The sequence below is a fragment of the Carettochelys insculpta genome, chromosome 3, assembly GCF_033958435.1.
Source record: "Carettochelys insculpta isolate YL-2023 chromosome 3, ASM3395843v1, whole genome shotgun sequence".
Lineage (NCBI taxonomy): Eukaryota > Metazoa > Chordata > Testudines > Carettochelyidae > Carettochelys > Carettochelys insculpta.
Genome location: NC_134139.1, coordinates 34,556,289 through 34,576,672, shown reverse-complemented (window position 1 = coordinate 34,576,672; position 20,384 = coordinate 34,556,289). Strand labels below are relative to the sequence as shown.

Sequence of the window (20,384 nt, the reverse complement as noted above, 5' to 3'; positions counted from 1 at the left end):
AAGTGCTTCTCTTATTAAGAAATAAACTACTTCTAAGATTGTTGAGAAGTAGTATTTATACCCCAGCCATGCCTCAAGAAAACTGCTTCCTTCATTACCACTCTAATCAGAACATAAAGCTCAATAACAAAGACTGTTCGTATAATTGCCAAAGCCAATATATGTGCACCACGAATAGATGGCAAACAGTTCACATCCCTCACATAACAAATCAGCTTTAAATATAGGCCATATATAAAATTTATATGAAATACAAAAAATAAAGGTTGTGTGTAACAAAAGATTGATGGAACTCTTAAAAATTCTAACTCCATAAGCAAGTGTAACGTGGACAAAGCCGGGTTGCCTGCACCAGGGTTTGAATCTGCGATCATAGGGGCTAAAGCCCTGTGCTATACCACATGAGCTAAAGGCCAGCTGGCTGTCAGCCGAGGCTGTAGAGACTTCACTCACCCTAGTAAGAGGTCTCAGTGCCTCTGGGTACTACACAAGGTAAAAGGACCAATATTTTCAAGATATTTCAGGGCAAAAATATTTATTTTTACCCTTGCTACAAACCAGAAAAGATATTGTAAATACCACCTTTACATGGTTATCTAATTTGATAATTAACAATGGGTGATCCCGCATTAAGCATGCATAAGCTCTTTAAGAGGCCACAATTTTCTTTTCAATTGCTGTTGATCTACAAGGTCTATAACATGCATCCTTAAGACACTTTTTCCTGTCAGGCCTACCTGAAATTAGCCAAATCAACTAAAGAAATGCTTAATTAAAAATACTCTTTACTATATAATGACACTGAAAACACACCTGCATTGGTTACCTAACATTATTTCCCTTTGTGCCCCATTAATATCCTCTAATGTAGTATTTTTGTTCCGCACAATAAGGAACCATGCTTTTCTTGTTTTGGAAGGTGCCTCTCTCACCTCTGCAAGTCAACAGATACAATAATATGATATATTGATTTTTTTTTTGGAGCATTCTAAGGCCAAAAAATATTTACCTTCAGCAAGCATGTCTGGTACATCTGCTTGGTATCTAGGTCCCACTCTGATTTCTCCTTTGTCCGCTAAAAGTGTTTTCAGTGAGGGATCATATACCAGTGAATAAAAAAACGTATCCTAAAAAGGAAAAGATATTGCAATAATATTAATTTATTGGACAGTTTCATTTCACATTAAATATACAAACTTCTTTCACAGAAAAACTACATATGCAAAAAAGAAATTTTACTTTTTCATTATCACTCTTACTGGCCTTCTAAGCTCCCTTTGAAGGTGGCAAGACGGGCAAAAAAAGGGGCCAGATAGATATATATTAGTCTCCATTTTTTTGACAACAGACTTAAGTAAATTTAATATTGTCTCTTTCTTTAAATGGCTGGTACAGAATCTCTTACATTAATAAAAGTGTTTGGAAGACATTTCCTAAGTGTAATGTTAAAGGTACAATTATCCGTTACTTATCCCCAAAACTTCTATGTCTGATGGAAACTATTTTCTGAATTTTACTTTTTCCTCTTAATTACCCTTTTCATAAACATTTTTACAAATTGCAGTTAAGCACATAACATGACTGATTTTTGAATAAATCCTACACAAAGACAGCCACGATATGCCCTTCATGTCTGCTGACTGGAGTAGCAGCTACGCATTTGAGTCACGCTTGAAACCATACTGATGTCAAACAAAAAGTGTTTGCCTAATATTAAAAAATATATTAAAGGCATTGAAAAAGACATATGTTAAAAGTTTTATAATAAGAGAATGTTAAAAGCTACTTTTTAAAAAGCACCTAAATTGTCTGAAGGAAGTATTGTATATTTTAGTTTTTCTGTCCAGGTGACAATAATTATTAAGTTGACTACAATAACAAAAAGAGAAAAGATACAATCTATTAAGCAACTTCAATCCATAATACTTATAAATTAGCCAGGAGGTATTTTCACCAATTTCTAACAAAACCTTTATACTGATTTTTTTATTGCTCTACACTTATGAAAATCCAGTTATAAATGTCAGAAGATAAATATTGAAATCTGTGGAGTCTAAGTGAAAAAATGATATAGTGATGTGTGTTACCTCTTTATCAAGATATGACAACACGGATTCTGTTTCATTCAGAAGTGCAACACTGCATTTCCCCCTACACAAACAAAAAAGAAATGGTAATTTTTTTTCTAAATGCTAATAATTTGTAAAGCCATATACATAAAATGTGCACAACTTTCAAGAAAACATACATTACACAATTTTGTTTCTGTTTTCACTTTCAAAATACAGTAAAAGTACATATTTTCACATTTTTAAACAAAAAGAGCACATGCATGGTATAGCATGTAAGTGGGTAAGTGCAGTAAATAGTTTATGCTGATTTAAACACTCAACACTGTATATAAGCAATAGTCTATGGGATGTGGAATCAAAGCTTTAGTCAAATGACAGAAGAGCAAATGAAACAACAACACATGCCAAAGCAAACAATAAGTAAGACTGAAACAGACGTAAAATTCACAAGAAATGCAAACACATTACAAACTAATTACTTTATATTCAAAACTGAAAAACTGAGATAAATGGTTGAAAATTAACAAAGACAGAAGGAGTTACAGTATGAACGTTGACCTATTTTGTGACAAACTCTGGAAGTTCCATGTTTTCACAGGTTTAAATAAAGCCAATTAAAATGCTTGTTTTGGCTTCATTTTATGATGAGTTATCAAATTCCGAGATTTTTCAGAGGCCTTCTTCTCTCATCATAAGCCTAAATTTATCTTTTTGTTACTGCAACAAATTCCAGAATAACTGCAGAAAACACACCAACAGCAAATAAATCCAACTTTAAAAAAATCTATATTGATGTTTCATATGCTCAGTGTATGCACTGCAAGCTTCAATTTTCCTACACAGCAAAGGGAAGCTAACAGAATCTAAATACACATATTAGGATCCATTTGCAAAATGCTGGTGATGTCCTATTAAAAACTGAATACTACTATAACTTCCACCTCTTGCTGCTGCTCTGTATGGGTAGATACAGTAAGTAAACGCTTTCATATCTGGCAGCCTCGGGACTGGGAGGTTGCTGGATATTCAAATATTCTGGATAATAGAGAGGTATACCCACCAATTCATAACACTAAAGAAAAAAAATTAGATATTATGTAACAAACAAAAATATATGCAGAGTACTTTATTTACCCACAACAGTAGTATTGTACACTGAAAACTTTTACTGTATTTGCTGTATTTGTTTGTATTTACTTTCACTATACTGTATTTATGGAAAACGTAATAAAAATTTACTTATGGTTTAAAATGTGGTTATTAGAGAGTTCTTGATGCTGGATATGAGTTTACTGTACTACAGAAGAACATGTTTTCTATGATGCCACATAAATCAATCTAAACCAGCAAGCACTTTCTAAAATTAGTTCCGTTCTACACTTTTTTTTTTTGCAGTACAATAATTCACACCAATTAAGACCTACTAAGCTTTATTGAGTAAAATATGTTTTATAAATCAGCTAATTATGGCTGTTAGGATAGTGCTCATGCAGACGCACCCACCATATTCAAGTTGTAATTGGAGGAACATTATGGCTACATTTACACTAGAGCGTTTTGTAGACAAAATTGGGCTTTTGTCGACATATGTAGCAGAGCATCTACACACAAAATACATTTTGTCCACAAAATGTTGACAAAAAAGCTGTGTAGATACTCCGGGGGGGCGGCCCTTCTGTCAAAAGAGTGGGTCAAAAGATCAATACACTTTTATATGTGGACAAAATCTGTTGACAGAAGTTTTGTCAGAACATCTCTTCCGACAGTAACTTCAATAGACAGATGCTTCCAGTGTAGACGTAGCCTTTATGTCTTAGATTTCCACAGGCAGTACTGAGAAGCTGCTTTTTAAGCACACACATATATACACCTACTCCACTCTCCAAGTCTACATGAATCCTCACCTCCTACATTAAAAACAGAACTACATCTAAAAATCTCAGTAAACAGAATTTTTTTCCACATGCCTTAATAAAATTATTAGTAGAGACCGAAATGATAGTACTTCCCCAATTACTATGATTTCTGTTTTTATTACAACATGGATGAGTAAACAAATGAGGCTTTTAAAAATAAGGTTTTTTTTCCAATTTTTTGCACTGTGGTCTATCAAACCATACAGTGGTGTTTTGTGTCTCTGCCACCATCATTCTGTAACACAAAGACAAGCACTGCTGATGTAACTGCTGCAACACATTTCACAACTTCAGGCACTTACACGACCACAGACTCAAAATGAAGTTTCTAACATCCAGGGGTCTGATCCTGCTCCCATTGTTCTTAAAGACTGCAGCGCCACTCTCCGTATTAATTCCATTTAACCTATTTTAACTTATTGTTATCAGATGCTAAGTACCTTCTGCTGACTTCAAAGGACCAAGTCCCACAGAAAACTGCACAGCATCTCTTGCTGAGTAATAGGGAAGACAGAGCAATTCAAATCCCAGATAATGGTATCAATTAATTTTAATTTCAAAATAAAATTTTAAAAACCCAGAAGTGGAATTAAATGAAGAAAAAAATAAGGTAAGAGATTTATTTACCTATTATTTTCACATTTCTCTGCACTACTTCCATCACACCTTCAACTTGATCCAAATCTTAATTTATGATCCACGTTAGTTTCTTCTATTATGACTAATTTGCTAAGTACGGAGGTTTCAGAGGACAAATTAAATCATAATATAAATAACTGCTTAAAACCAGAAGCATATTACATTTCAAGAACAAGTCAGAAAGACAACCGGAATGCTCAAATATATGAAGAACATTCCAAATACAGTAACAAATTATGAGCAAAGTTTATTGGCTAACACCACCAATACTGTTTGGCCAGTATTGAGATGTAAGGCTCCATCTCCTTTCCACTGCAGTCTAGCTGTAATCTTTGACTACACAGTTTCTTCAGTTTGACTTGGTTCATTAGATGGCCCCACTGTTTTCGAAAACTTAATTTTGAGAAATCTTCCAGCCTTGGTAGGCTTTGACCCCTTAACATCAACATGGAGAGTTCCCAGAATTGTTTTTAACACAAGAAGAATTACACAAATCTTGTTCTTACATGAAAAGAGAAAAAAGACTTTCTGATCTCTCAAAAGATGTGCAAACGAAACCTACAGCACTTCGCTCACTACTAGTAAGGACGGTAACGTTTATGCCAATTTACAATTTAATTTCCTTGAAAACAAAGTTCTCCCTTAAGAACAGAAACAAGCATTAAGATCTACTTAATATTCACACTAATCATGGGTATAAAGTTCCTTAATTCACTAAAAGCACATCCAACAAATGTTACTATCAGTAGTATCAGACAGGTAGCCGAGTTAGTGTGTATCTTCGAAAACCACAAGAAGTTCTGTGGTACCTTACAGACTAACAGATATTTTGGAGCATAAGCTTTCGTGGGCAAAGATCCACTTCGTCGGGTGCCACAGGACTTCTTGTTACTATCAGTAGCAAATTCACAACTTAAGTATATCCCCAAATGGTAGAAACTATACATCTGTAAAGACTTTCAGGACCAAAATGACAACAGAGAAGCAATACCATAATACGTACATCTGGTTAAAATGCTTCTGTAGGTCACCTATTTCCTATGAGCTCTTAAAAAAATTCTGCCCAAAATTACTTTCAAAAATAAATTAAACAGACATACCAGTGGGATCATTTAAATGGTCAAATGTTTTATTACACTGTTAAGATTCAGAGACTTTTTGCAGGCATTGTTTAGTAGTGCTGTACTCATAATGGTGAAAATGAAAATAGTCACAAAGTACAACCACCATCCTGGCAGGAAGTGGGAAGTATCTTAATAAAGTAAAATAAGCTGATAGCTAATCAAAATATAGTGCAATGTTCAGCGTACACATATTTGGTAAAATGTTCTATCACCGTATTCCTTCTTGATAATAAATTTTATACAAAAATGTTTTACTGATCTAATAGGAAATTAATCACTACATGAGTAGAAATTCAATTTACCATCATCTTGGTAACCAACCCTCATTTCTGATAACAAACCATAATGTATTCTTGTCATACAGTCCACAAAAAACATATTAATGAGACCACTGGCTTTTTAAAATAAAAATGATTTAAGGTAAAATCATAACAACCCTATTCTTTTAAAATGCCTTCTTATTTTAGAGCCCTTTACTTTTAAAACAATTTTTTTCTAGAACTCTCGGTTCAAACTCTGTTTTATCATTCCTCACAAGCTACGTTTTACAGCTGATAAGTAAGACAGACAATAGGATGTAAAAAGGGCCTTGTAGAATATCAGGTTCATAAATAAAAACTGCACAAGAAAACACACACGCAAAACCCCAATATCAACTGAATCACAAGAATGGAAGAGGCGGTCCTGGGTGCTATATCCTTCCACATCAGCTTCCTAACAAACCAGACGTGTTCTGCATGAGAACAATGTGAATTTACAGCTTTTCAGAGCTCATCACTCTGTTTGGCTCAATAAAAATTGCTTCTTGGAATAAATTGCCAAGGGAAGTTGTGGAATCTCCATCGCTGGAGATATTTAAGAACAGGTTAGATAGATGTCTATCAGGGATGGTTTAGACAGTACTTGGTCCTGCCATTGGGGCAAGGGGCTGGACTCGATGGCCTCTCGAGGTCCCTTCCAGTCCTAGTGTTCTAGGATTCCCACCAAATCAATTAAACTTGTAACGGCTCTGTCAGTTGGATACACATTAAAATCTCTATGTACATAACAGAACACAGATGTCAACAACCACGAAAATTTCCTATCAAAATGAATCATTGACGTGAACTCAAATGTTGTTGTGCTCACTGAATTCAAACTCCTCCCCATTGTTATGTGCAATGATATAGCTAAATCTAATTGTAACAAAGTGGCAGACTTTCCTATTCACTGGCCTTGTCAGTAGGTATTAGAACCCCACATGGGAACAATGACCAACTATTGCTGACTTATCACAACCAGCCCACTCTGGACATTAAGGAGACGGCAGTGTGTCTTTAGGTTGAAGGAACCAGGTTGCCTGGCCTACATTTAAAATGTACAGCTGTGTTAGTCAGGAGTATGAAACAACATTACCCCAGTGACAGACTGGATCACAGAAGTTTCCTTGGGATTGTCATCCAGTGTGCTTGATCAAGGCACTGAAACTATCTTCCTGCCCTCTGGGGCTCCCTGTGACCCCTTCCCCTGCTCCAACAGCATTCCCCAAGGCAAGGCACAGAGTTGGGGTAACTGTCCTCACCCCCAACAGAGAAACAAAGACACTGAACCAGCTCAGTTCTAGGAAACAGCTATAATGCTATTCGCAGCACCCAGGAACACAACCCCCAAAAGGGACCAAATCCCAAATGAATCCACACACTCTGTGTAAAAGTCCTACATAAAGAAAGCTCATAAGGTCAGCCCTCTTCAACAATGAAAGAGAGATGCATAGTGGTTGCTCTCTCACCTACCACCCTCCCAGGTAACATTAATTTACACTGAGCTTGATAATAAACAAAAGTGTTTTTATAAAGTATAAAAAGCAGGATTTTAGTGATTGTAAGTGAAAACAGACAGATCAAAGTAAGTTACTGAGTCAAAATAAACAAAAACACCCCAGCTAATTCTAATACACTAAAAAACGGATAGTAACAGAGAGGGAGCTGTGCTGGCCTACATACTATCAAAATAAAAAGCAGTCAAGTAGCACTTTACAGACTAGCAAAATAATTTATTAGGTGAGCTTTCGTGGGACAGACCCACTTCGTCAGACTGTAGCCATACCAGAACAGACTCAATATTTAAGGCACAGAGAACCACAAACAGTAATCAAGGAGGACAAATCAGAAAAAAAATGATCAAGGTGAGCAAATCAGAGAGTGGAGGGGTAGAAGGGTGGGGAAAGGTCAAGAATTAGATTAAGCCAAGTATGCAGATGGGCCCCTATAGTCACTATATTATAGTCACAAATTGTTTTGCTAGTCTTTAAAGTACTACTTGACTGCTTTTTATTTTGATAAAAAACAGATGTTACAGACAGATTCTTACACTGAACAGTTCCAATCATCTCTTTCACAAGCTAAGCAGCCTGGTAGCTTGGGCCTGATTTTTGCCCCACTCAATCTTAGATGTTTCCAGAAAGCATCTTAGGTGTTAATTGGTGGTGGGAGTCCTCCTGACACCTGGCCACTGTCTCTATTGTTCTGATCCCACTTTACCTCTCTTTTGTCCAAGGCGGGGTTTGTGCTGAGTTCAAATTTCTCTCACCTTGAGTGGAAAGTACCAGATACAAAATAGGTTCCAGCACCAAGTGGCCTGGCTACGTCTTTGTAGGACTAACAGGAAAACAAAGTAACAGAGAGGTAGCCCTGTTAGTCTGTACATTTCTGTGGCTTTGTTTTGTAGAAAAAACAAAACCATTCACAGATCATTGACTTGATCACCCAGCCATTCAGTTCCTAAAGTACCACTAATGGCTTATACCAAAATAGATGTATTAATAAAACGGTTTTCCACTTAATATTTCTAATTTCATATACAAGTAAGATACATAACAGAAATATAATTTACAGATTCAGCAGATTACATCTTTTAAAATGACATGTTACATGACCTGTTTTGCATAAAGCATCTTCAAGTTATGCATATTTATATTCATAAGCCAATTTTGCTTAAAGCATGGGCTGCATGACAACCCCTCCTTCCGTGCATTATAGCTATTGCAATAAATTCCCCATTGAAGGTTCAGCTATGTCAACAGAAGATAGCTTCTGTGCACATAGCTAATGTCATACAAGGAGGTTGTCTTCCTATAGTAGCAGAATTCTTCTTTCTGTCAGAACACACTGAGGTTTGATCTACACTGGGAGATTAGATCAAATTTAGGTGACTTTGGCTGATTTTCTAAGCAATCAATCTACTCAACAGTGTAAATTCCATGAACTTTAAAAGCTCTTAAGGTCAATATTTGTACTTCTGCTTTTCACAATTAACACCAAATTTGATCTTGCATGCTCTGCTTTAGGGTTATGGAGATGGAACGTTATAAAATTTGATGTTCTTGGCCTTCTGGAGGTGTTCCATTGTGTCCCAATGTGACCACTCCGGCCACCACTTTCAACTCTGCTGTTCTCCAGGTGTACTGGAAATGGCCCAGCAAAGATTTCATTTCCTGTTTGGCCAGTGCGGTGAGCAGAGCAGGCAGCACACCTCAGAAGCACATCCGGCCATGAAGTCCCAGGGTCACAGAAGAGCTCCAGTATGGAGTGTGCCAGAGATTCAGGACCTCATTGGTAGCGGGTGGGCTGTGATGAAGCTGTGCTGGTAGAACTATGAAACAGTAAAAGAAACGCAGGCATCCATGCCAAGATCTCACAGGGCACGGTGGAAAAAGTTTACACCAGGGACACGCAGCAGTGTCATGTGAAAATGAAGGCGCTCAGGCAGGTATACCAGAAGACAAGGAAGCAAATGGCCATTTTGGGTTATTGCCATAAACATGCCACTTCTGTGAGCAGCTGCATGGGATTCAGGGGCTGCTGGGTGCTAAACCATTTCACAGATTCTAGGGCTCCCCAAAGAGTCCATGGATAAAGCCCAAGAGATTCGTCAGGCTGCCTCTGGCAACAGTGTCAAAGACATGGAGGATAAGGAAGATGAGGACGATGACAATGGTCAGCAGGCAAAGGGAGCAGCTGATCTCACCAACAGCCAAGATTTTTCTGTAACATTGGATCTCCTCCCAGGACCTTTAACAGCTACAAGTGGGTTAAGGCAATCGGATATGATCCGTGGCAGGTCCTGCACCTACACAGCCCGAGCCCCCTGGAACAACATGTTAACATGTCTGGCAATGGAGTGACAACCCTCCCTGCACACAGCCCCGATAACATAAGCCATACTGCCATGCCTTCCCCTCTCCTCCCTTCCCTTTCCCAGGCTCCTGGGGAAAGGGAAACTTTCAATGTCCCAGCAAAGTGGGGAGGGGAAGCACATGGTGACCGTAAGAGCCACACAGCCCAGAAAGCCACCATGCCCCCTCCCCTCCCCTGCACAGTGTTCACAGCTGCAGAAACTGCTTTTGGAAGCCATGGTCCTGCACATGGCTTGAAAGCATGCACTAACGTGTCTCTTACCATGGCTGGAAGTGAACCGAATCCAGCAGGTCCCTTAAGATTTCTGGGTAGTAGCTACTGCACAGACAAGGCCTAAAGGCAAAAGTATGTCCTTGTACATAATACAACCCAACTGTTTGCCACAGAGGTCCTTTCATGAAATTACTTTGTGTGTTGTAAAACTTATCTCCTTAATGTCTGCCCTCCACTTACGTTTTGGTGCAGTTTGCACAGCAACAGGCTCTTTAGTGACCACCCCCTACCACCTCCAGCTGTGAGAGTGGCACAGAGCAAAAGAAAACAAACGGGGGAAGATACATTCCTGCAGCACATGCAAGTCGACCACACTAAGAGGGCACAGTTAAATGTGTGCAGGAGAATCACGATAGCGGAGAGAAGATCAAATCGAGAGGAAAGGAGGGCAGATCAGAAGAAGAGGAGAGTGCTCAGAGACCATGAAGTCCAGACCCAGGAGAAGATGCTGAAGCTGATGGTGCAGCAAAGATCGCCTGAGGTGCCTGGTACAGGAGCACAATGTGTGAAGTGGTCACAATATTTGCCACCACAGTCTGAAGCTGGACAGGGTCCACGCAAACCATGCAACAGCATCTGAACAGGCACCCAGTGAAACAAGGGCAAGAAAACATATTTTGCCATTGCTTTCCAAAGTAAGGGGGAGTCTGATAACACATACCCAGAACTGCCCGGGGCATTTTTGTGTCCCATCAGACACTGGGAGCTTAACCTAGAATACAAGGAGGCAGCAGGAATTGCATTGCTGACAAACCATTTTCAACCTCAGACTAGTCAAGCAACCCTTCATTTATCAGCCACTGCAAAAGAAATTCCCAGTCTGTGATCTGGTGAGTCTGCAGCGCACCTAGAGGTTACATGGTGCTGCACTCATAACACGGAAACCAATGGCAAACACACTTATGCCTCATTATTTCAAACCCAGTTTAAGGGGGCCATAGCTTATTGTTGGAGACACATGCCAGAGACTATATTGTTATATTTCCCTCTCCAGCCTTCTCTTTGAAAATTTCAATCAAAGGCTTAGTCTCACGTAGAACTCATCTGATTCCAAATTACAGAACAGAATCATAACACCATATCATAGATATATCTATCAGAATCTTAGAATCACAGAACACTAGAACTGGAAGGGACCAAGAAAGGTCATCGAGTTCAGTCTCCTACCCTCACAGCTGGATCACACATCATCTAGAGTGACCATCCCTGATAGATCTCTCTCTAACCTGCTCTTAAATATCGCTACTGATGGAGATTCCACAATCTCCCTAGCTAATCTATCCCAGTTTTTAATCACCCTGACAGTTAGGACATTTTTCCTAATGTCCAGCCTAAACCTCCCTTTTCGCAGTTTAAGCCCATTGCTTCTTGTCCTATCCTCAGAGGCCAAGGAGAATTTTTTTCTCCCTCCTCCTTGCAACCCTCTTTTAAGTACCTGAAAACCGCTATCATGTCCCCTCTAAATTTTCTCTTTTCTAAACGAAACAAGACCAGTTTTTTCAGTCTTGTCTCATAGCTCTTGTTCTCTAGAGCTTTAATCATCCTGGTTGTTCTTCTCTGGACCTTCTCCAATTTCTTTTCATCTTTCTTGAAATGTGGTGCCCAGAACTGGACACTATACTTCAACTGAGGCCCAAACAGCGCTGAGTAGAGCAGAAGAATGACTTCTCGTGACTTGTTCACAACACTCATTTAAATGCATCCCACAATCTTGTTTGTTTTTTTGCAACAGCATCACACTGTTGATTCATATTTAACCTGTGGCTCACTAAGACCCCGAGATCCCTTTTTGCAGTATTCTTTCCGAGACAGTCACTTCCCATTCTGTATGTCCAAAGCTGATTTTTAATTCTTAAATGGAGTTCTTTGCATTTGTTCTTATTAAACTTGATCCTGTTTACCTCAGACCATTTCTCCAGTTTGTCCAGATCATTTTACAGTCTAACCCTATCCTCCAAAGCAGTTGCAACCTCTTCCAGCTTGATATCACCTGCAAACTAAATAAGCATACCCTCTATGCCAATATCTAAATCACTGAGGAAGACATTAAACACAACCAGTCCAAAAACAGATCACTGTGGAACCCCACTTGTTATGTCCTTCCAGCATGAGCGTGAACTATTAACTAGTCTGAGAATGATTATCCATCCAGTTATGCACCCGCCTTATAGAAGCCCCATCTAAGTTACAGTTGCCTAAGTTTCTTGATAAGATCATACAAGACTACAAATGCCTTACTAAAATCTATTTACACCACATCCACTGCTTCACCCTTACCCACAAGACTTACTATCCTATCAAAGAAAGCTATCAGACTAGTTTGACGTGATTTGTTCATTACAAATCCATGCTGACTGTTACCTATCCCCTCATTTTTTTCTAGATGTCTGCAAATGAATTCCTTAATTACTTGCTCCATTATCTTTCCTGGCACAGAAGTTAAACTGACTGGTCTGTAGTTTCCTGGGTTGTTCTCATTTCCCTTGTTGTAGATGGACACAATATTTGTCCTTTTCCAGTCTTCTGGAATCTCTCAGGACTTCCAGAACTTTTCAAAGATGAGTATTCTAGGATGCATTTCATCAGGCCCCTGTGACTCACAGACATATAACTTTTCTAAGTAATTTTTAACTTGTCTTGAAATGGCCACTCCTTTCTATATGAGTTGTGGAAACTGACCAAGGGAGAAATTGAACCATACCATTCATTTTATATGTTTTTTTAACAGTTACACAGTAGCAACCAGGGGCACAACACAGTTTACATGAAGGTAAAATATTCCCCCAATTCCAGCTCTCTCTTTCTAAATAATTTAGCTCACTTGAGCCTTCTGTCTGCTATCATAAGAACTCACTCAGTTAGAAGATCAGAAATCACATGCTCTAATTTCATACCACCACATAAGGCTTGTGCAGTTATGCTTCAGCACCATTATCTCTTGTATTGGTTATACTACAGTTCTAGTTTATAGTGTAACCTGGATCTTAGCTGTTTGCTGTAAGTTAACTAGGTGGCATTCAGGGAGGCACAGGACTCAGAACAGAGTAGTGAGCGCTAAAGATGGACATACCCCAGTTTACGGAAAGAAACTCGTTTTGGGGGCTGGATACAGTGATGTGATTGGCTAGAGTTTCACATGTTGAATTAGTTGTATATAGCCTTATTGTTTTGCCGAAATAAACAGAACTGAACAAGTTATTACCTATTTTACGCTATACATATACTACACTAGGACAGGGGTGTCCAAACTTTTTTCACTCGGGACCACATGGCAATTTTTTGTGGGTTCCAGGGGGCTGAACACAAAATAGCCCAAAACCCCTCCCCAGGCTTAAAACCCTCACAGCACCAAATCGCCCTACCAGCCTTAAATTCCCTGAAGCCCCAAACCGCCCCCAACCTTAAATCCCCCACAGCCACAAACTGTCCCCTGCCCACTGCCAGGACTTAAACCCCCTTGCAGCCCCCAACCACTCTTCCGCCAGCCATACACCCCAGTAAGAGCTCTGCCTCTACTCCCTCTGTCTTGCCTGTGCTGGGCCTCAGATCAAAGTTTAAGTATGTTGAGGAAATTCCTCATTTATGAAGAGCATTCCTCTGCAAGCTGATGGAAACAGCTGTCAGAGTCTGAATGCAAGTGTAACTTCTGAGGACATGGACACTGGACAGAAAACATGATATAATCAAACACGTGATGCATTCCTTTATCAAATCTAAATTTTATTATGTACTTCTGTATAATTTATAACCTCCTCAGATGTTTGTCTATAAATAGCTTAGAAAGTACACTGGTTCATGCCACTCGAGGCATGTCAGACAATGTCATTTTTATCTGCTCCAGAGACAAAAAGTCTACCAATGCAAGGCAAACTGGGCTTATAAGTAGTATTCTCATGGAATCTGGGAAACTCTAATGGAGCTGCAATGCTATACTGACTGGAAACTGATGGTAAGAAAACATTAGGGGTTGAAAATGAAAACATTAAAGTAAGCGTAAATATCATTTCAGAACTGAACAATAACAAATTTAGCATACTTGGGTTTTACTCAAACCTATCAAATAATAGTTAAGAACTGAACTAGCTCAGTAGCTAGATTCTGTGCACTTTTTTCCCCATGTTGCAGTAGGCTGGCGTTTACAAAGGTTTTGTGAAAATGTTACACTTCTCTCATCTTGTTAATTGGCTCTTAAAAAGAAGCAGTTGTAAAGAGAAGTTACTCACCTGTGTAGTCACAATGGTTCTTCGAGATGTGTCCCCGTGGGTGCTCCACCATAGGTGTCGGGCTCGCCCCGGCGCTACAGCTCAGAAAATCTTCAGCAGTCTCCGTCGGGTCGCGCATGCACCGATGCGCATCGGCTCTTCGCGCGCTTACAGTCACGTGCGCGATCCGGTCCCCGCCAGTTCCTGATCAACCACTCCGGACGTCTCTGAAAAACACAAACAGAGCTCCGAAGTGGGGAGGAACGGGTGGGTAGTGGAGCACCCACGGGGACACATCTCGAAGAACCATCGTTACTACACAGGTGAGTAACTTCTCTTTCTTCTTCGAGTGGTCCCCGTGGGTGCTCCACCATAGGTGACTACCCAGCAGTAACCCCCCCACCCCGAAAAAGGAAGTGGGTACCCGATTTATGCGCAGCTTGCCCTTGAAAGGACTGCTGTCGACAGGCATGTATCCTCATCAAGCATCCTGTGCATGGCGTAGTGCTTGGCGAAAGTGTCGTAGGAAGACCACGTCGCCGCTCTGCAGATGTCTCTCAGCTCAATTCCCTTGAAGAAGGCCGTCGACGCCGCCATCGCCCTAGTGGAGTGGGCCTTGGGTGGAACTAGCAGAGGAGTCTTGTGAAGCTCGTAACACAGTCTTATGCATGACACAATGTGATTTGAAATCCTCTGCGAAGATAGTGCTTCCCCTTTTGACCTGGATGCAATGGACACCAGGAGTCTGTCCGTTTTCCGGAAAGGCTTAGTTCTATTGCTGTAGACGGCCAGCGCCCTTCTCACGTCCAATAAGTGCAACCGTGCCTCTTTACTCAAACTGTGAGGCTTAGGATAGAACGAGGGCAGTACTGTAGGTTCGTTAATGTGAAAATCTGAAGAGACCTTTGGAACGAAGGCTGGGTGCAAACATAAGACCACCGCCTCCTTTGAGAATATCGTGCAAGGTGGTGTGGACATTATGGCTGCGAGCTCACTCACCCTGCGAGCTGACGTGATTGCCAGGAGGAAAGTCGTTTTCATGGTAAGTAGCCGAAGGGGGACCGTAGCCAATGGCTCAAAGGGCGGTCCCGAAAGCGTGTGTAGAACCAAGTCTAAACTCCATGACGGCGGTATTGGTTTCCGAGGGGGGTACAGGTTTACCAACCCCTTTAGGAAGCGTGTGACAACAGGATGGGCAAAAATGGTTGACCCATCCTCTTCATGTCGAAAAGCTGATATAGCCGCAAGATGAACCTTTATGGAGGATAGAGAGAGTCACTTTTGTTTGAGTTGTAGCAGGTAGTCCAGAATCATAGGTATGGTGGCGTCCTGAGGTGTGAATTGCTTGGAAGAGCACCAAGCGGAAAAACGCGACCATTTATGTTCATAAGTCTTTCTGGTAGAAGTCCTCCGACTACACTCCAGGATTTGCTGCACTCCCTCTGAACATGTAGTCTCTAGGGCGCTGAGCCGTGGATTAACCATGCTTGTAGCTGAAGTCTCTGCGGGTGCGGATGCAGTATTGACTCTTGAGCCTGTGCGAGAAGGTCCGGTACTGTTGGTAGGGGAAACGGCCAATGCTGTGCCATGCGTAGAAGCAGTGGGAACCATTGTTGCCGATCCCAGGTCGGGACTGTAAGTATCATGCGTGCTCTCTCCCTTTTGACTTTCTCCAAGACCTTGTGTATGAGTGTTGTGGGAGGGAACGCATAGAGTAGAGGGCCCTTCCAGGGGATCATGAAGGCATCCCCCAAGGATCCCTGTCCCATGCCCGCTCTGGAGCAGTATCGGAGACATTTCTTGTTGTCGTGAGTGGTGAACAAGTCGATTTGGGGAAACCCCCATTTGCGGAACACTTGGTGAAGCAGGTCTGAATGGATCTGCCACTCGTGTGTGGGCGCAAAGTGTCTGCTGAGTTGGTCTGCCTTCACATTGTGGACACCTGGTAAGTATGAAGCTCTTATGGTTATATTGTTGGCAATGCACCAGTTCCACAACCGGATTGCCTCCGCACAGAGTGCACGAGACCTGGCCCCACCTTGTCGGTTTATATAGAACATGGTGGTGCTGTTGTCGGTATTTACACCGACTACTTTTCCACGCAGATAATTCCGAAAATGCCTGCATGCATTGAACACTGCTCTGAGTTCTAGTATGTTTATATGCAGTGTCTTCTCTACAGGGGACCATAAACCTTGAGTGGTTTTGTTGTCCATGTGTGCCCCCCATCCCGTATGGGATGCGTCTGTTGTAATGAAAGCAGTAATTTGTGGTTGGTGGAAAGGCACCCCCTGTTAGTAGATTCTTGGGGTTTGCCCACCATGTTAGTGACCTTCGCGCCTCCGGTGTGAGTGACACCATCTTGTGAACCGTATGGATTGATGGTTTGTATACGGTTGCCAACCAATGCTGCAATCCTCCCATGTGTAGCCTGGCATTTTGTACCACAAACGTGGTGGTCGCCATGTGCCCCAGTAATTGTAAGCACGTTAGGACTGAGACAATGGGGCTGTATGTTATTTGTTGTACTAGAGACTCGATGGCGCGAAAACGGGCATCAGGCAAATATACCCTTGACGTGACAGAGTCCATCCGAGCCCCTATAAATTCTACATTTTGCGTGGGCTCGGTCTTTGATTTTGAGAAGTTGATGATGAGGCCCAGTGAGGTGAATGTGTTTGTGGTGATGCATATCATCTGCAATACCTCTGCCTGGGAAGTTCCCTTTAGCAGGCAATCGTCCAGGTACGGGAAGATGAAGACGCCCTGTCTGTGCAGGTATGCTGACACGACCGCTAGAGTCTTGGTGAAAACTCTGGGTGCCGAAGTGAGACCGAATGGAAGGACTCTATACTGAAAATGATCTGTGTCCACGATGAACCGGAGGAAGCGTCTGTGCGCTGGGTGAATTGTAATATGAAAATACGCATCCTGCAAGTCAAGGGCTGCAAACCAATCTCCGTCATCTAGTGCCGTGATTATTGAAGCCATCATAGTCATCTTGAAGCGTTGTTTGCGCAGATATCGGTTGAGTGTCCATAGATCCAAAATGGGTCTCCAACCTCCTGTCTTCTTCTCTGTCAGGAAGTATCTGGAGTAGAAGCCTTTGCCTCGAAATTCCTCCGGTACTCTCTCCACCGCCCCTATGAAGAGGAGGTGGTCCACCTCCCGCCTTAGTTCTGTTAGGTGAGAGGGGTCCCTGAGAAGGGGTGCGGTGGGAGGATTTGGTGGAGGTAATGATTGAAAGGGGATCGTGTACCCTGTGGCTACAATCTCCAATACCCACTTGTCCGAAGTGATGCTTTTCCATTGTGGGTAGAATGGCTTGAGTCGATGATGGAACATGTACTGAGATTGGCACTGAGATACGGTCTTGGTTTCACGGCCCTCAACATACCCGTCAAACTTGCTGTCTTACATTCTGCCCTGAGGGGGCGTGGCCTTGTTGAGGTCGACACCTAGGGGCTTTGTACTGCGGTGGTTGTTGATGACGCCCCTGGTCATACCCCCGTTGAAAATGGGTACGTTGCAGTTGGTAACTATAACGGCGTTGTTGAGGATAAAACTTTTTCCTTCTGTATGGTGGGGTGTATATCCCCAAAGTCTGAAGTGTCGCTCTGGAATCTTTACTAGAGTGCAAGACTGGAGTCGGTTGAGTTGGCGAATAAATGTCATTTTGTCAAAGGGAAGATCTGCTATTTTTACTTGCAGATCCTTGGGAATGCCTGAGGTGTGGAGCCATGACTCCCTAAGCATTACAACCGCAGTGGCTACTGCATGAGCCACTGTGTCCGCTACATCTAAGGCAATCTGGATTCCCGCTCGAGAAGCCGCGTATCCTTCCTGTACGATTGCCTTAAGGACCAGCTTCTTATCCTCCGGGAGGAAGTCCATAAGAGCAGTAAGTTTAGAGTAATTGTCGAAATTGTGGTTCGACAAATGGGCAGCGTAGTTAGCCATGCGAAGCAACAGGGTAGATGACGAGTAAGCCTTTCTACCGAGGAGATCCAGTTTCTTTATATCCTTGTCCAGTCCCCCAGATTTACACTGGGATGTCTTGGCTCTATGTTGAAAGGATTCCACCACTAGCGAATTTGGCTGTGGATGACTAAACAAAAACTCCATGCCTTCAGCAGGGATGAAATACTTTTTGTCTGCCCTTTTGTTGGTAGGAGGAGTGGAGGCCGGAGTTTGCCATATGTTAGTGGCTGCCTCCATAATTGCATCGTCCAATGGTATAGCTATTTTAGAGGAAGAAGGGGGCCTGAGGTTTTTAAGGAGCTTGTGGTCCTTTTCTTGTACCTCCGCCACTTGAATGTCCTGAGATTGAGCCACCCTTTTGAACAGCTCCTGGAATTGTTTTAGATCATCCGGGGGAGAGATGTCCCCAGGAACAACCGCTTCGTCTGGGGGGGGATGAGGAGGCATCACTGTGGTATCTCTCCTCCAGGTCCTCTGGATCCTGGCTGTATTCATATGGTTGCGCTTTTGAAGTTTCGAAGTGAGGTTCAAAATCCTTTGAACCCGCCTCTGATTGGGAAACTTGTGGTGTTCCCCCAGGTGGAAGCTGTGCACTGTGACGTTGAGGAGGAGTTGACAGAGATCTATGACGACATGCCGAACTCCTATGTTGATGTCCCGTATATTGGTGGTGGTCATAGCAACAGGGACAGGGTTCCGGTGATGGGGACCTGGACCACGACCCAAAGGCGTAAGGGTGATGCAGGGAGTGACGTGATCGTCGAGATGACACCGACATAGGGGGAGATCCTCTGGGATGATACTCATAGGGGTCTCTGCTGGAGGATGGTGAGAAGCGTGCAACTCCATGAGATGGACGTTGGAGAAAGTGAGATGGGAGCCTGTGGCAGGCTGAAGGTGTTGCTGCTCGTTGAATCTCTGGGCAGGATCGCAGCGATAATGGCAGCGCAATTACCTCAGGGGAGAGACTGCGGTGCCAGGTCTTTCCTTTGGCTTTCGCTCTCTCAGGTACCAATGGAGGCCTGATCGGTGCCGGAGAGCTCGGCACCGTAGTCGGTGCCGTGGTGGTTTCCACTGCCCCCGGTGCCGTCGTTCTCGGTGCCGCTCGGGGTGTTTTACTCGGCCCCATAGGCCTACGTGCTGGGTGTTGACGCTCCGGTGCCGTCGGAGCCGAAACTCTCGGTGCCGCAGTAGCCGGTGCCGATCTCTCCGGCGCCTGCGCGGCCCTCGGTGCCGTTTCCTTAAGAGTCGCAGGCCCCTGCGCGGGTACATGCACCGCAGCTCTCTCAGCAGAAGAAGCCAGCGGGCCCGAGCCCCTTGTTTCGCTCGTCCCACTCCCAGAAGTGATGGGCAGGGATCGAGCAGGAGAAGCTTTTCTCTTCTTCTGCACAGAGGAGGTCAAAGAGGCAGCCTTCCTCTTGTGAAATCCTGAAGAGCCCTCCTTATGGGGCTTCTCCGACGTGGTAGGCTGAAGTGCTTTGTCAAAGAGAAGCATTTTGAGCCTCATCTCTCTATCTTTCCTAGCTCTAGTTGTTAATTTGGAGCAATGAGAGCACTTCTGGGGAACATGGGTCTCCCCGAGGCACCGGATGCATTTGCTGTGGCCATCTGAAGCAGGCACGGCCTCCCGGCAAGATTCGCACTTTTTAAAACCGGGGGACGACATTATTAGAGTTTAGTTCTCTGAGTCCTTAAGTGCTAACAGCGCACTTAACAGTCTATTTGCCAAACAATAGCAACTGTTAGCCTTTGAAGGTTTGTGAAAAATAGCGGGCCCGCCCGGAGGCGGCCACTCCAATCCCTAAAACAGTCTTTTGCTTCTAGAACAAAACTATATGCACTGTAGACCAATATTATAATAACTAAATAACTATAACTATAACTAGTAAAACGAATAAAACAGAGTTTATCTGTCTCGGGCACTGGAGCCAGAGAGGATTCCGTCTGCAGCCATTGGCGGTTGAGAAGGAACTGGCGGGGACCGGATCGCGCACGTGACCGT

General features: G+C 42.6%; 1 protein-coding gene across 2 annotated transcripts in view; it reads right to left on the bottom strand.

The window, feature by feature from the left end:
* The window catches only part of MTA3 (metastasis associated 1 family member 3), a 178,072-nt gene that overhangs the window by 102,599 nt on the left and 55,089 nt on the right, over positions 1–20,384 (bottom strand). For both annotated transcript variants that reach the window (XM_074989605.1, XM_074989606.1), the window contains exons 5-6: positions 2,088–2,151; positions 1,010–1,127 (exon numbers count right to left, since the gene is read on the bottom strand). In XM_074989605.1, coding sequence (XP_074845706.1) covers positions 1,010–1,127; positions 2,088–2,151 — 182 coding nt within the window. The remainder of the gene's footprint in view (positions 1–1,009; positions 1,128–2,087; positions 2,152–20,384) is intronic.